At 39.9% G+C, this 17810-nt stretch overlaps 1 protein-coding gene across 2 annotated transcripts in view; it reads left to right on the top strand.

Annotated features, from left to right (window-relative positions):
* Positions 1 to 17810, top strand: part of LOC126424548 (glycine N-methyltransferase) — an 86488-nt gene continuing 68678 nt past the window's right edge. Inside the window, exons 1-2 of one of the 2 annotated variants that reach the window (XM_050087295.1) lie at positions 138 to 169; positions 7636 to 7735. Coding sequence is in view for 1 of the 2 variants with exons in the window: in XM_050087293.1 (XP_049943250.1) it covers positions 16 to 169 (154 nt within the window). In the remaining variant the exon portion in view is untranslated. Of the gene's footprint in view, positions 170 to 7635; positions 7736 to 17810 lie in introns of both variants that reach the window. The other variant, XM_050087293.1, reaches the window with a different exon arrangement.

Raw genomic sequence — 17810 nt, forward strand, 5'->3', positions numbered from 1 at the left:
GCTGTTGAGCAAGTGATGCCTGTAGGGGAGGGGGGCCTTCCCTCAGCTAGCCAATCGTGTCCCGCTCTTGTACTGTTTTCTGAACTGAGTTATTTAAGACTGATAGCTAGGGAAAGCCCTGTAGTATCTGGCCAACAATACTGTAAGGCAAACAAGAAGCACACTACAAGTAAGTGCTCTAGGCTTTAGTGTTAAATGGGTTCTGCGGTCAGTTTATTTGAATTTTAGTCCTTTGAAGTTCTACTAACGTAGGTCTATATTGAAAAATTTCTAAGAAGTAAGCTGTGCCTTTTATGCAGCAGTATTTAGATATACCAAACAGCTTTATTTATTTTTATTTTATGTGAGGAACTACCCCATTATTTATTGCAGCAAATATAATTTGTGACAAAAATTTATTTTAATTATCAGAGTAGAGCACAAGTGGCACTTGAGGGAAGTGTTCTGGGCAAATGTAGAAGGTTCCTTCTTTACAAGTATCACTTCATAACAACACTCAGACCTGAAATGCAGAAAAAATGTTTGTAAGAAACACTCTAAGATGTTCATACTCAGCAACAGAGAAAAATAATAAATTACATGGTACCCAAAATAATGTTCACTTTAGTACATGCTGTGTTCTGAAAATCTAGTGCATCAAGGTAGGAACTATTCTGTATGGTTAAATAGCGAGCATCAGTGTGATACTGAAATGAGAAATCAAGCATAGTTTCTGATTTATCTACGGTATAAAGTTTTTCTCATATTTTCACCATCAGTATGGTACAGGCCTGATTTTTGAATAAAAACAATGAAAAATTCAAACATTTTGTACTTTTTATAAACTTGTACAATATTAACATTTGGTTTTTAATTTATAACTATTGTTTCATTGACACACAAAGGTTGGAGTGAATGTAGCTGCTTATACAACTCTTTGGCAATGTCCATAAGGTAAAAAAAAAAATAAAAATGTTTGACAGGCAGCACAAATGAACTGAAAAGCACATAATGGTTGTTTATATATGACAACTCCTACACCACCTTATGGTTATTGTATAACAGTGGTATCTACAAATGAAAAGCACACAGTGAAGTGTGAATTCAAATGTGATGTGTTTAATTTTCACTCAAATTATACTTCACAATGCTTATCATTTACGGGACCTGAAAGTAACTGTCGCCTTCTTATAAAGCTGATATTTTAAGCATGACAAATAGCTCTAACCACCAATAATCCAAATGTGTATTTTTAATTATTTATACAAACAGCACAAAAATTGCATCATCTAGTCTGACCACTTTCCTATACCATTTTGTGCAGAGACTATCTCTGTTATGTAGCCAATTGATTTGTTGACACAAACTTGAGTTGTAATCACAGCAATGCTTGACATGGAAAACAGATTTTGCTCTGTACCAACTTGGTGCACTTACTACAGCACATCTATGTGAGAATGTTGTTATTTACAGTCTGATAACATGTGTTTGGCTTCAAAGAATGACTTATAAATATTGCTAACAAAAAGTTCTCTTTGTATTCAAACTCAAGAGTAAAAAAAATATATAAATGGTAAACATTGATAGTTTGTTCACTTTTGCATTTTCATAGGCCTACATTTTGCTCAGACTGTCATCAGTGCAGCAAGGTTAAAGTTGCTGTTTCTGCTCAAAAGCAAAAGTGAAAAGTAATTCAGTTTTTCTGGAACCAATTCATGCTCATTTTTAGATTGCCATCCATTTCCCCACTTTTCAAAATTCCATGTTGTTGGCAGCAGACAGTAGTGTGTAAGTATTTGCTTGTGCTTACAATCACAAAATGTGTTTGAAACTAACTGGTAAAACTGATACATCTAGTACCACACATATTTACACATTCTCATTTCTATATATTACGTACTACTATAAATGTACACTGTCACATCAAAGAGAAAAGAGCCTCAAAGAATATGCAGCACAAAATAGATGAAATAGGAACTGTAGAAGAAAGATGAAGGACATTAAATTGTCTGTATTAATTTTTCTGTGCAATGTTCATTGGAACACTGCTGAACTGTGCAGAATTTGTCAAGTGGTGGTCAATGCTCATTAAAAAAGTAAAAGCTACAGAGGTTTCATGGATTTTTTTCTCAGATTAGTAGTTTCCAAATTTGTTCTTGAGAACTGTTGAAAGTACCGTAATTACTTTGATAATTTTGTTCAATCTCTACAGAAATGTGTTCATAAATGCTGGTAATGCACAAAATAACTCAGATTCTTTTTTTTAAAAAAAAGTAACTAAAATTTACCTTGAGTCACTCCAACCGCAGTCAGCTGACTCCAGTCTGCATCCTTTTTACCCAGAAGTTGTTTATAGAAAGTGCTCAGCTCACTTGCACGTTCTTGTGGCCTGTCCATCCTTTTTATATAGCTCAGTCTCACTTCACAGTCAATCTGAACCAGAGAAATAGTAATGCACTTTGTCAGGACAAACACAAATGCAGTAAAGGTATGAAATACTTAGAAAATACAGCAAAAAAAGTGAACACCAGAATTGATATTGTCCGAAAAGTTTCTACTTCAGGTTGGGGTACTGTATTCAGACATGTGTTAATTTACTGAACATTGCCAAAACAGAGTCCCAAACCACTCTCTCTTCCTTCCTCATACAGTGCTTATCAAGTCCAAGAAGAGGCCATTCCGACATGCTGGTGTGCAGATCCTGGTGGTTAATGTCAACACACAATAAATGAGGGTGCAGAATGTCTGCCCATCATTTGTGTCTAATATTTCCACATGGATACTTCATCCTCCTGTTGCACAGTAGTTTACTGTTTGTCTGGTGTCAAGGAGAACCTGTCACAGTTTTGAGACCACAGTCAGCTTTTCAGTCACAGAGTGATTGTAGTGGTCTCTAAAGAACACGATCTTACTAAACTGTAAGTGTACTGTGCAAGAAAAGTGGGGAAAAAATGTGAAAGGTAATGTAAAAAAAATCCCTAATTCATTAAATAGTATTTTCTCAAACACTATGGGGTGCAGCAGAGATAACATGCAATCACAGATTTACAAATTCGACAGTCTACCAGTTGTGTGGGTGGGGTGGGAGTGGGAGGGGGAATTCTCTTGGCTGACTCCATTGCTGTTAGGAGTAGATAGGACCGGACAGTTTGTAATTGTTTTGAGTGGTCTCCCACATACATCTAGTCAAACACTGGCCTGGATTACACTTTACCAAAATAACTTTAAAAAAAAATAGCTTCCATAATACATTTTGTTAACCTTTAATTATGCCAGTCATGTTAGAAAGCATGAAAATAATTGAATAAAATCCATTAAAATGATCAGATGTGAAGCTTTGTAAGCGAACAGTGTTATAGGTTGCATATGTTGAATAAGCATTTTTAAATTTTATTGCGCTTCTTCACTTTGAGGATTTCTCCTGGTTTTTTTTGTTAACAATCAACAGGAACTACTCAAGTTTTTGTATCAAAAATGGCAGTTTTAGAATTTTTCTCCTCCTCGCATAAATTTCGGTGGACACCTATGTCAGGGGTGAAGGGACATGCACAGGATAAGCTAGCAGAGAAAGCTGTATTGAATAAGAATTGTGAATAGTTCTTTCTCTCACTTGAATTACGGAAATAACTAAAGCAAAAGTATAAATATTATTTCATTTAAAAAAAATACAAAACAACAGTGCGCACTTCCCAGCACCCCCCCTCCCCCCTACCCCCACCCCCGCCCCCCCCCGTATACACACTTATAATATGTAATTACTTCCCAGCAGTTTACCAGGAGAACACTAACACACTGTACTTCATAAGTGCTACCAGGAGAGTCTTCCAGGATGTGGAGTGAATCGCTTTATGCATTAACAACAAGAAGCAACCACTGCTGTAAAGTAGACTAACAGTCACAGATCTTAGGAAGACAGCAGCTACATTGGGGAAATGGGGGGGGGGGGGGCACTATACCTTCTCTCAACTCTGCTCAACTGCTGTCCTCATCTGACTGTCCAAATGTAACTGTCTATGTACTGATAAAGTCGACATCTGTTTAATACCGATATTAGACTTACGTTGAATTTACTTCACTGAGAGCAAATGCTCTGATAAATTGTAGGAGTGGCTAATAACGTACTGTTTTACTTTGTTTTCTGATATTGGGAGATGTTGTTTTCTGCCCGATTTATGCCCATAACCTGTTACAGATTTTTGCACCAGACTACAGAGCTCCATTCTGAACCACAGACAGGGACACACAGTCAGTGTGGATATTATTTCTGCTTCTAGTATTGGTGTTGTGAATTATGTAGTTCAACCTGAATTCACATCCGTTATTAACCATAAACATTGTAATGGAGTGGTGTCTATACGACTTGTCACCGACAGTCCGCGAAGAGGCTCCTTTGTCATCTTCAGTTATCGACTTCTTATTGCACACTTCTTTAGAATAAACACTTTTTTATCTTAGCTGTATTGCATCAGAAGATAATGCCACACAGTCTGGGAGAGGGCCATCAAGTGGAAGTTGTATGCTGCAGCTGCAGTCGACGTGTATTCTGTCACTAAGAAACTGCCTTCAGATTTTGGAGTAGGGCGATTCCAATCTCCAGTGGCAGTTGAGACTCAGGTTCCCGAATCACTTTACAGTCTGTGTCAGGATGTCACCGAGACCAGGCCACTGCTCTGCCTGCTTTACCCAGCCCTTATCCTGTCCGAGCTCACGCTCCACTTCTAGTGACCCAGACGCTCACAGTGAATGTGGTAGCATCACTGTAGAAAATGTAGTCCATCAACAAAGAAGGTGGCTTACAAAACACTCGTTCGACCTATACTTGAGTATTGCTCATCAGTGTGGGATCCGTACCAGGTCGGGTTGACGGAGGAGATAGAGAAGATCCAAAGAAGAGCGGCGCGTTTTGTCACCGGGTTATTTGGTAACCGTGATAGTGTTACGGAGATGTTTAATAAACTCAAGTGGCAGACTCTGCAAGAGAGGCGCTCTGCATCGCGGTGTAGCTTGCTCGCCAGGTTTCGAGAGGGTGCGTTTCTGGATGAGGTATCGAATATATTGCTTCCCCCTACTTATACGTCCCGAGGAGATCACGAATGTAAAATTAGAGAGATTAGAGCGCGCACGGAGGCTTTCAGACAGTCGTTCTTCCCGCGAACCATACGCGACTGGAACAGGAAAGGGAGGTAATGACAGTGGCACGTAAAGTGCCCTCCGCCACACACCGTTGGGTGGCTTGCGGAGTATCAATGTAGATGTAGATGTAGATGTAGCATCCTTAAAAAGTATGTAAGGGCAGTGAGACATACAAACAGCACGAGCTACATACAATCATGTTGTCAAGTGCTTGTGCTGTGCAGATACTTCACAGTATATATGCATTTAAGCTAATTACATTTTTTTGTGGGCCAGCAAACTGCATTTATCGAGTGTGGTAGATGTATCATTTTGTAGCAAACAATCTCAAGTTTGATTCACACAGTGTATCAGTACCCCAATCCACCACCAGAAACACCAGTGTAGTGCACAGTTTAAATGACTACTTTCACTGGTGTGTGTTTTAGTCTCATGAAATGAACTCTGCGCTGAATATGCTAAATAACTTCCCAGCAGGCCTACAATTTACTCTTGGCACAAGAACTTTGTTGAGATAGGTTGTTCACTGTGACATGATAAATCACCAGGTCACCTGCATGTTGATGATTATGTTGAATAGGTTAGGCAGAGCTTCGCCCACATTCCACAAAAATCAGCATGATGTCTGCATCATGAGACTGGCATTCCACAAACAAATGTTTGGCAAGTACTGCATACATGAAACTTCCTGGCAGATTAAAACTGTGTGCCAGACTGAGACTCGAACTCAGGACCTTTGCCTTTCGCGAGCAAGTGCTGTATCAACTGAGCTACCCAAGCACGACTCACGCCCCTTCCTCACAGCTTCAGTTCTGCCAGTACCTTGTCTCCTACCTTCCAAACTTTACAGAAGCTCTCTTGCGAACCTTGCAGAACTAGCACTCCTGAAAGAAAGGATATTGCAGTCCATTCTCTACTATTTTTTATCCTCTTTCTTTTCCTACTACCAAATTCCATTCTCCCATCACAGTTAAATTTTCCTAATTGTCAACTATATGAATGATTTATCTCATTAGGCATCTTTTTCGATCTCTTCATTATCTGTGGAGCTAGCTGCTACATAAACCTTTCCTACTGTGGTAGGTATTGGCTTTGTGGTGTTTTGCCTACAATAATGTATTCACTAGTCTGTTCATAGTAGCTTACTTGCACCTCTATTTTCATTGGCATTATTAGATCCACTCGTGCATTACCCCTATTTGATATTTTGTGCTGATTAGGCTGTATATGCCTGCCCAGAAGTTCTGTTACTCCTGCCACTGCATTTCACTAAATCCCACTATATCTAATTCTAATCCTTCTATTTTCTTTTTTAAATTCTCTAATCTTCCTACCCGAAGATGGATCTAGCATTTCTTGCTCTGACCCATAGAATACCATTTTTCCTGATGATCACATCCTCCTGAGTAGTCCCCATGTGGCATCCCAATGGAGGCCTATTTTACCTCCGAAATATTTAACTCAAGAAGATACTATCTTCAACAAGTCAAAGAGTAGAGATGGATTCCCGCAGGAAAATTAGCGATTGCTGTATCCCTATGTTTTCACCTACTTTCAGTACCAGGACAGCAAGGCCATGTTGCTAGTGTTATGAACCCAGATCAGTCAACTGCTGAAAAGGCTGCTGCCCTTCTTCAGGAACCACATGTTTGCTGGCCTTTACACAGATACTCATCCATTCTGGTTGCACCGACCTGTATTACTGACTCATGCAAGCCACCCCACCTCAGCAAGATCCATTGTTTGTGAGGTGTGTGTCATGCTCACAAGTTTTAATTTCATATCTGGGTGCATCAGACAACTGTCGACAATGAATTATGAATTTACACATTTCTCGTAAAAATTGCTTACTGTTATCCAAAATGAGAATTCAGCCAGTGAAAATAGCGCCCATCATTCACACTTTTTTGTATGAAGTGTAGGAGGGGAACACACAAAAAAAAAGATTTTTGCTATAAAAATTTTAGGTCTGGTGAATGCGGAGGGTGAGGAATGATACATCATCGCTGAGATGCCAAATAGTGCGTCATTTGTAAGGCTGTGTGCGTGGTGACAGGGTCATGATAAATGAACCAGTCACCTACTTGTCAAATTCCAGGTATTTACTTCACACATCTTTTCACAGACATCTTAAGAGTTCCAAATAAAACTGCTGGTTACCATTCTGGCCCAGGTGTACATCGTCTTCACATTTTAACTCACGTGGCTTGCTGTTTTTGGTCTGGGATGCTAAGGAGTCCTCCACTCACTAGACACTGTAACACCAACTGTCATCACCTGTAATGCCTTTGTGCAAAGTTTGGGTCACTTTCAATTTCTGGCACACATCATACACATGTTTGTTTGCTCCTGTGTTAAAAAGTGAGGAACAAATTTAACAGGAATGCATGTCGTGCAAATCCTCATTCAAAATCCGCTGGCATGAGCTCCAACTCATGCCTGTCTCTGTTGAAATTTGGTCAATCACGAAACGACAACCCGTGCTGATTTTTTCAACGTTTTCTTCATTTCACGATGTTACAGGGTGTTCACAAAGAGGTTAGTCTTCAACACTCATCTCAAACTAGTCAAAAACTTCTGTGAAACTCGTAGCAACCTACTGGAAAGCCTCTTGAAGCATTTGGTGAGTCTTTATTGCCGATTTCTTAAGCGTGAAGCAAAATTTCACTCACACTCTTTGTTTATCTGAAGCAGCCATAATGACTGTGCAAGTGTAACAGACCAGCTATCAGAGAAACACAACGCTATGCATGTTCATACACTCTGATGTACTCGACTCGTGTCCGCCTGCCCCCGGTAGCTGAGTGGTCAGCGTGGCAGCATGTCAGTCCTAAGAGCCCGGATTCCTAGAGATTTCCTCTGCTCAGGCACTGGGTGTTATGTTGTCCTAATCATCATTATTTTATCCCCATCGACATGCAAGTCGCCGAAGTGGCATCAAATTGAAAGACTTGCACCCGGCGAACCGTCTACCTGACGGCAGGCCCTTGTTACACGACAAAAGAAATTCGACTGGTAATGTTCTTACATTTTTAAAACAATGTAATGTTTAGCTTTCCCCAGGGACAAAAATAGGAATAGCTTTTTAGGTCCATATGAATTTGATCCTAACAATATCATAATTCTTTCCTTAACTTTCCACCTGAATGTTGGAGATAAGTGAACTAAGTGGCTCTGAGCACTATGGGACTTAACATCTGAGGTCATCAGTCCGCTAGAACTTAGAACTACTTAAACCTAACTAACCTAAGGACATCACACACATCCATGCCCGAGGCAGGATTTGAACCTGCGACCGTAGCGGTCGCGCAACTCCAGACTGAAGTGCCTACAACTGCTCGGCCACACTGGCTGGCTGTGAACGAAGTATTTTTCCAGTGTATATACACTGAAGGGCCAAAGAAACTGGTATAGGCATGTGTATTCAAATACAGAGATACGTAAACAGGCAGAATACGGCACTGCAGTCGGCAATGCCTATATATGACAACAAGTGTCTGATGCAGTTGTTAAACTATTTACTGCTGCTACAATGGCAGGTTATCAAGATGTAAGTGAATTTGAACGTGGTGCTATAGTTAGCACAAGAGCAATGGGACACAGCATCTCTGAGATACCGATGAAGTGGGGATTTTTCCGTATGACCATTTCGTGAGTGCACCATGAATATCAGGAATCCGGTAAAACACCATCTCTGACATTGCTGCGGCCGGAAAAAGATCCTGCAAGAATGGGACCAATGACGACTGAAGAGAATTTGCTCAACGTGACAGAAGTGCAACCATTCCACAAATTGCTGCAGATTTCAATGCTGGGCCATCAACAAGTGCCAGTGTGCAGACCATTCAACAAAACATCATCGATATAGGCTTTCGGAGCCGAAGGCCCACTCATGTACCCTTGATGACTCTACAATACAAAGCTTTGTTCCTCGCTTGGGCCCATCATCGATGACACTGCACTGTTGTTGACCGTAAACATGTTGCCTGGTCGGATGAGTCTCGTTTCAAATTGCATTGATAGGATAGACGCGTATGGGTATGGAGACAACCTCATGAATCCATGGACCCTGCATGTCAACAGGGGACTGTTCAAGCTGGTGGAGGCTTTTTTATGGTTAGGAGCATATGCAGTTGGAGTGATATGGGACTCATACATCTAGATGCGACTCTGACAGGTGACACGTACGTAAGTATCCTGTCTGATCACCTGCATACACTCATGTCCATTGTGCATTCCGACGCACTTGGGTAATTCCAGAAGGATAGTGCAACACCCCACACGTCCAGAATTGCTTAGAGTGGCTCCAGGAACACTCTTCGGAGTTTAAACGTTTCCGCTGGCCACCAAACTCCCCAGGCATGAGCATTTTTGAGAATATCTGGGATGCCTTGCAACATGCTGTTCAGAAGAGATCTCCACTCCTCGTACTCCTACGGATTTATGGGCTGCCCCGCAGGATTCATGGTGTCAGTTCCCTCCAGCACATCTTCACACATTAGTCGAGTCCATGCCACATCGTCTTGCAGCACTTCTGCGTGCTCACGGTGGCCTTACACGAGATTAGGCAGGTATATCAGTTTCTTTGGCTCTTCGGTGTAGTTGTGCATAGGATACCTTGTGCCGAGTACATTAGACCTCTGTGAAATACTGTTTCTGGTTACTGACTGACAACCAGATCTTGTGCATAGTATTTACGTAAAATGTGTAACGTGTTAGTAAAACATAAGTTGTTATTTTCTCCCTAAACAATTTTTCCTCGTCATTTCGTTGCGCTAAACTTAAGAATCCAACAGCTAATGAGCCCCGCACTGAATGAACGCTAAGTAATAAATTTCACAGTGACGCGTTTTTCCGCAAAAGTGTGCAGATGACCATATAAAATTGCACTCTGTATACCGTCAGTAAAAGCGATTGTTAATATGAATATAACACAGATACTGCAAATTGAGCGGCTTGTAGGTTGCGACAATTGCGCAACTTGGTAATTTGTCGTTGAGGCTTACGTGCGTTTGGTTGACCTGTAGGACGTCGGAAAAGGTGCATTGAAACGTAGAGTCAAGTTTTTCTACTGAGGACCGGAAGGCGAAATCAAAAATAATACTTTTTATTGATCCAGTACAACATGATCACATAGAAAAGGTTGTGTCAGCAAAGGAGCTATGGGACAAACTGAAAAACGCATTTGAAGATGGATGTTTAAACAGAAAAATAGGATTACTTCGCTAGCTGATAAGTAAAAGACTGAACAAGTGCAAAAGCGTGGACGAATACTTGTATAAAATAATTTCAATCTCAAATCATTTGAGGAATATTAGTTTTGAAATTGCAAAAGAATGGATTGGTATGTTATTGTTAGCTGGACTACCAGAGAAATATTGATCCATTGTAATATATTGATCATTCCTTGCCACTGTAGTGTTATCTTGAAGCTGTGAGAAAGGAGGACAGGTGTTCCAAGGCGCGGAAGCAGAGACGATGCTGATGGCAGACGAAACTACGAGAGATATTGTTACATGAAGTAAACAGTAAGGGGAGAGCTATGCGAAAATGCAGACGCCCCCAGATGCGGTCCCAGGGCGTTAGCTCCTCAGGGAATTAACATGTAACTTCATATGTCGTCTAGACGCTGTAGTAGGTTGTCACCGTAGAATTTTGTAACCAATAGGCACCTACTAGTGTATAAAGCCAGCTTGATACCAGCCCTGAGAACAGCAACGTCAGTAGACTCACAAGGGTTAGAAAGAGAGTGAAAACGCCAAAAACCGTTGACCTAGCAATCCATACTCCGGGGTGCCTGAGGGGCGGGGCTAAATGACATATAACAATAATGTTGCAAGACTTATTTGGCAGAGCAGTTACGTTTAGCTTTCAGCTGACCAATGTTGATACCAAATACGGACTTAGTGCAACAGTATTAATATCCCCGCCTTAGGAGCAGTAGAGGGGACCTAACTAAACCGTGATTGGCAGGCGCCTGCAAGAGGCCTACGGGATTGGCTGAGTGGCTTTAAGTGGGAAAAACAGTGCCCCACGCGACTCTTTAAAACCCCTAGATTCCGCATTTTGGCAGAGTTCTCAGTCAGACGATCTGGGCGCAGAATCCGCGTCCGTCGACTCCAGCCTCGGTCCAGCTCCGCGTAAGTCTGCTCTCTCACTTGCAGTGCCTCAGTGAACAGTGTCACATTCAGTATGTTTTGTTTTGCAACTAAGTTGTTGCCTTAAGATGCTGCTAGTGTTTACTAATGTGGTCGGCATCCACTCCTGGGACTTCTGCACTGGTTTCTGTTGTAACAGTGTTATTCGTGCTGTTTCTAACCCTAGAACTAGCCTCCACTGTATTAGTTAGTCCTGCCTGGAATAAACAGCTATTTCAAAACCCCGCTTGTCCAAGAATCTCCACAACGAGTTCCCTACCGAGTCTCACCACCTGCATTTCTGGTAAATGCCTGTACCAGTGTTGGCTCAGATAGAAGGAAACAATCAAATGCCTTCACTGTGAATTGTCCTTCTGCCTTCTGCTCTGTACCGCTCGGGAGCGCAGACTGACCAGGAACCCCTTTTTCCCTCTCCCACATATGTCAAGACACGACGCTATTTTGGAAAGTTCGGGAATAATTACAGTGGATATTGTGAATGCAAAGATTACACAGAATGTGAGAAATGATTAAATGAGTCAGATTCTTATGCTCCAGAAATACAAATAGCGTCGGCTTTATACTCTAAATACAAAAAGAAGAAGTCAATAAAATGTTTCAGACGCTATTTTGGAAAGTTCGGGAATAATTACAGTGGATATTGGAATGCAAAGATTACACAGAATGTGAGAAATGATTAAATGAGCCAGATTCTTATGCTCCAGAAATACAAATAGCGTCGGTTTTATACTCTAAATACCAAAAGAAGAAGTCAATAAAATGTTTCAGATGCCAGAATACTGAAATTTTTCATGCCCAGTGTAATGGAAGGTTGAGTATTAAAGAAAAGAATTCTAGTAGTCTTGGGAGGATGACTACCCATAAAGGTAAGGCATATTTCTGCTTTTTATTGTCTTAGTGAAAAATGGTTCAAATGGCTCTGAGCACTATGGGACTTAACATCTGAGGTCATCAGTCCCCTAGAACTTAGAACTACTTAAACCTAACTAACCTAAGGACATCACACACATCCATGCCCGAGACAGGATTCGAACCTGCGACATAGCAGTTGCGAGGTTCCGCACTGAAGCGCCTAGAACCGCTCGGCCACAACGGCCGGCTGTCTTAGTGAAGCGAGTGATGATCATTTAGAATGGTTTCTAGATTCAGGAGTATCTGTGCATATTATTAAAGCTTCATCAGTCTTGTATGATGTTCACTCAAGGACCGACACTGTAATTTCTACAGTTGTCAGGTCTAAGTAAAAATGTGAACTCACAGGAAATGTCGATCTTAAATTACTAGTGAATTGGGAAAAACAAATTGTTACTGCTCATGTTGTACATTATGCGAAGAACATGGCAACCTACGGCTACTAACAATGCAATAAATTTACATGTATACATTACATATACAATCTCTAATACATTTGCTGACAGAGTAATACTACACTCAGATTCAGCATGCAGAAGCGAGAGTTCTATTTACAAAGAACCACTGTTACTAATGCATGGGAAAAGAAGTGCAAATATGGGATAAAACAACGTCACTAGAAAGAGAAACTTCCGCTTAACACTACGGAAGCGTAAGCGATAAGAAAAAAATTGGAAGGTGGGTGGGCACTGCATGTGCGTAAGCACTACGTCTTGCTCATGTTAAGTAACGTAATTTTACATTAAAGCAAGATGGCGATCTCTCATAGGAGACCAGTAATAAATGCAATAATTTTAGAGGTATACATTAAATATCAAGTTACCTGTAAAACATTTATGTAGCAGGGTGACACTGAACGAAAATTTAGTGTGCAGAAGACAACAATTCTATTACCGGTACCGTACAACAAATTACTTATATTACAATTTTGTTTAGAATACCAGCTGTAGGAAGATTTGGTGGAAAGATGACGAAAAATGAAATCCAGCAATATAAAATATAAGTAACTGAACAGTAGAGAGAAAATATTTTGAGGAAAACTGCACATTCGCCGATGTTGGCGGAGATCAGTAAACACGTACTACAGTATGTGAACTAGAACAACAGTTTAAAGCCATCAAGGAAGCGCTTACTAGCGAGCTGCAACTGATCGTTAACATGATCCCGTCTCTCTTGTAGCAAGATGTTTATAAATTTCAAGTGCTCCTAATAAATCCAATTTCCAGCGTTTTATTTCCTTACGTAAAAGTATGGTTTCTTCTAATTCCCTCGGAGAATGGTCTGAAATAAGTAAATGTTCAGCAAAATAACAAGAGTCTTTCACAAATTCAGGCGCTTATAAACTCGTCTGTTAAGGATTGCCCTAGCTATTATATAGGGCAGACTGGTAGAGCTGTTGCGTAAGAAATGAGGAAATGTTCATAATCCTTCTAATTCCCTCGGAGAATGATGTGAAATGAGTAAACGTTCAGCAAAAGCTAGGGCAATCCTTACAGACGAGTTTATAAGCGCCTGAATTTGTGAAAGACTCTTGTTATTTTGTTGAACATTTACTTATTTCAGACCATTCTCCGAGGGAATTAGAAGAATCTGTAATTTTACGTGAGGAAATAAAAGGCTGGAAATTGGATTTAAGAAGAACTTGAAATTTATAAACACCTTGCTAACAGTGTGGATAACGCCCTTGGACGATCAGTTGCAACTCGCGCTGGTAAGCACTTCCTTGATAGCTTCGAAGACCTGCTCACGGTCGCATACTAAGTGTTTACTGATCTCCGCTAACTTCGGCGAATGTGCCGTTTTCCTCAAAATAATTCCTCTCTACTGTTCAACTACTTGCATTTAATATTACTGGGTTTCATTTTTCCTGGTCTTTTCATCACACATTCTGACAGTTGGTATTCCAAAAAATTGCAACAAAAATATTTTTTTGAAATAGAATTGTTATCTTCTGCACACTAAATTTACGTGCAGTATCATTCTGATACATAAATATTTTACAGGTAATTTTATATTTAATATATACCTCTAAAATTATTGCATCCATTCCTTGCTCCTATAAGAGACTGCCATTTTGCTTTAATGTAAAATTACGTTACTTAACACCAGCAAGACGCAGTGCTTATATGCATGTATACAGGGTGTTACAAAAAGGTACGGCCAAACTTTCAGGAAACATTCCTCACACACAAATAAAGAAAAGATGTTATGTGGACATGTGTCCGGAAACGCTTAATTTCCATGTTAGAGCTCATTTTAGTTTCGTCAGTATGTACTGTACTTCCTCGATTCACCGCCAGTTGGCCTAATTGAAGGAAGGTAATGTTGACTTCGGTGCTTGTGTTGACATGCGAATCATTGCTCTACAGTACTAGCATCAAGCACATCAGTACGTAGCATCAACAGGTTAGTGTTCATCACGCACGTGGTTTTGCAGTCAGTGCAATGTTTACAAATGCGGAGTTGGCAGATGCCCATTTGATGTATGGATTAGCACGGGGCAATAGCCGTGGCGCGGTACGTTTGTATCGAGACAGATTTCCAGAATGAAGGTGTCCCGACAGGAAGACGTTCGAAACAAATGATCGGCGTCTTAGGGAGCACGGAACATCCCAGCCTATGACTCGCGACTGCGGAAGACCTAGAACGAGGAGGACACCTGCAATGGACGAGGCAATTCTTCGTGCAGTTGACGATAACTCTTAATGTCAGCGCCAGAGAAGTTGCTGCTGTACAAGGTAACGTTGACCATGTCACTGTATGGAGAGTGCTACGGGAGAACCAGTTCTTTCCGTACCATATACAGCGTGTGCAGGCACTATCTGCAGCTGATTGGCCTCCACGGGTACACTTCTGCGAATAGTTCATCCAACAATGTGTCAATCCTCATTTCAGTGCAAATGTTATGTTGCTCCACTGCATTCCAATTTTCTCTTATCGCTTAAGCTTCCGTAGTGTTAAGCGAAAGTTTCTCTTTTTAGTGTTGTTGTTCTAGCTCATATTTGCTCGTCTTTCCCCATTCCTTTGTAACAGTGGTCCTTTGTAAATGGAACTCTCGCGTCTGCACGCTGAATTTACGTGCAGTATTTATTACTCTGTCAGCAAATGTATTAGAGATTGTACACGTAATGTATACCTGTAAACTTATTGCATCATTAGTAGCTGCGTAGAAGAAATTTTCTTACTTTAACGTAAAATGCTGTTGCTTAACACAAGGAAGGCGTTGGTCTTACACGCATGTGTTTAGCGCCCTCTGCATGCCAATTTTTCCTTATCGCCTGAGCCTGCACCTTTGAACAGCTGGCCTTTGTGTCTGACATTGCGAATACGTACGTTATCCATACATATTTTTCTTTGGCTTCCTGTTATAATTTTATATATACAATAGATTTTACCAGCGGGTGAATACATTTGTGCGTTTATTCTGACGTACGCTGAATGTAATCTAGCTGCTGTCTTAATCCATGGTACGTGATGTATCTGGTTTTTATATCAATTTTATGTATGACAAGAGCTGCTCGGCTTTTGGTAATGTAACGTACCACTATGTGGTGTAACAAGTCAATATGCTTATCTCACAAATATTTTTCTATTATTAATATTTTGTTATGTATGTAAAAATAGTTTGTAACCATTTATATATATTTTTTGGGCCCACTCCTTCTGAAGAAGATATTTTTATAAATATCGAAAGATAGGTCAAGGGCTAAATAAACCTTTGGTTTGCAACTGGTTGGCTGCTTTTTTCAACATTTTCAAATTTACGCAGCTGCTGAATAGCAGCCATGTAAAAGATTTTGAAATGAGCACTGTGAGGTGTATTTGCAAGGGAAAGATGTCAGACTGCCATTTCGATCGAATTAAAACAGATTTATGGAAGTCTTGCAACTAATTCATACAGGTCGCTGTGAACCTATGGAGAATAAATGCTTAGGAGGTAACTACTATTTCTAGACATTCATAGATGATTTTTCTAGATACGTTCATATTTACCTTACAAGTACCTAGGATCAAGCGAATGATGTATCTGCTGTTTATTGCAAAGTGGCCAAAAGACAAATTGGGAAGAAAATTAAAATTATTAGATCAGACAATGGATCAGAATACCTAAACAGATAATTTAAGGAACTGTTGAATGAAATGGATATCAGGCATCAGACTGCCATTCGCCATAGTCCCTCTCAAAATGGAGTTGGAGAATATGTCAACAGAACCAGTGTAGAAGTATGTTAAGCAAAGCTGGGTTACCAAGTGCTTTTGGGCAGAGGCTGTGTCAGTGTGGTGTATTTAATTAACAAATCACCTACCAAAGATGTGAGAATAGACACGTTATGAAGAATGGAATGGAAGAAAGTGGACCAAAGGCACGCAAAAATCTTTTGATGTGAGGCCATAGTTCAGATTCCAAAATCATTAAGAGGTAAGTGGGACGCAGAATCTCAGAAATATACTTTGTTGGCTACTGTTAGGATTCAAAAGGATACAGGTTTTGTAATCTTGTGAATAAGAAGATAATAAGTAGTAGAGATGTAGCATTTTTAGAGGATTCTAAACATAAACTAAAGGAAAATAGTCAAAATAATAAAGTAATTCAACCAAATATAATGTGTGATAATGCTGAAATAGAGATGGAAACGGAAACAGAGGAAGATAAGAATAAAGATCAATCTGATATGCTACCTGAGAAATGAAACTGAGGAAGAAGATTCGATAGAGGAAGAGAGTTTAAGGCGTTCTACATGTAGAAAAAACCGAAAAGATATCCAGAGTATGAAATGTATGTTTCTCAAACTTTCAACAGTCGATGAAACCTTGGCTAATACTTATGCTCAAAGTTGGAAATAGGCTACTGAAAAAGAATTACATTCATTTTTGGATAATGTTCCATATGAATGTGTTGAGATGACTAAAAATAAAGAGCCACTAAGAACAAGGTGGATATTCAATATTAAAAATCCTTAGAGTGCAGTACCAAATTCAAGGCCAGATTGGTAATTAAAGGATACGGCCAGAAACAAAGAATAGATTATCGGAAGACTTTCTCACCAATGGTGAAATATTCATCAATTACAATCTTGGCCATATGTATAGATGATTTTTTTTATGTTTTGACCAATAATGAAAATGAAATGGACTTTTTAAAAAACGGTTATGCTTAGAATTTAATTAGCATGACTTAAGGGGAAGTTAATCAGTGCTTAGGTGTGAAGACTCTAAGAAGTACCAACAGAGAAGAATTATGAATTGCTCAGTCTGTGTATACAAGAAATATATAAGAAAAGTACAGTACAGAAAATTATGAACATATTTCTACTCCAACGGAAAATAATGCAAAACTGTTAATAACTAGTGAGGACAAGAAATTTAAGGAAAGTGTACCCTATTTGTAAGCTGCAGGAAGTCTACTGTACTTAGCACAGACTTCCAGACCAGACATTGCTTTTGCCGCAAATGCTGTAAGCAAATTTTGCAATGGTCCAAGAAAAAAACATTGAATGGCAATCAAGAGAATATTCAGGTATTTAAAGGGAACTACTTCTTATAGGCTGAAGTATTCTAAAATGGGAAATGTACATTTAGAACAGTATAGTGATGGAGATTGGAGAAATGAGCTGGAAAGCAGACACT

Source organism: Schistocerca serialis, chromosome 10 (assembly GCF_023864345.2).
Source record: "Schistocerca serialis cubense isolate TAMUIC-IGC-003099 chromosome 10, iqSchSeri2.2, whole genome shotgun sequence".
Lineage (NCBI taxonomy): Eukaryota > Metazoa > Arthropoda > Insecta > Orthoptera > Acrididae > Schistocerca > Schistocerca serialis.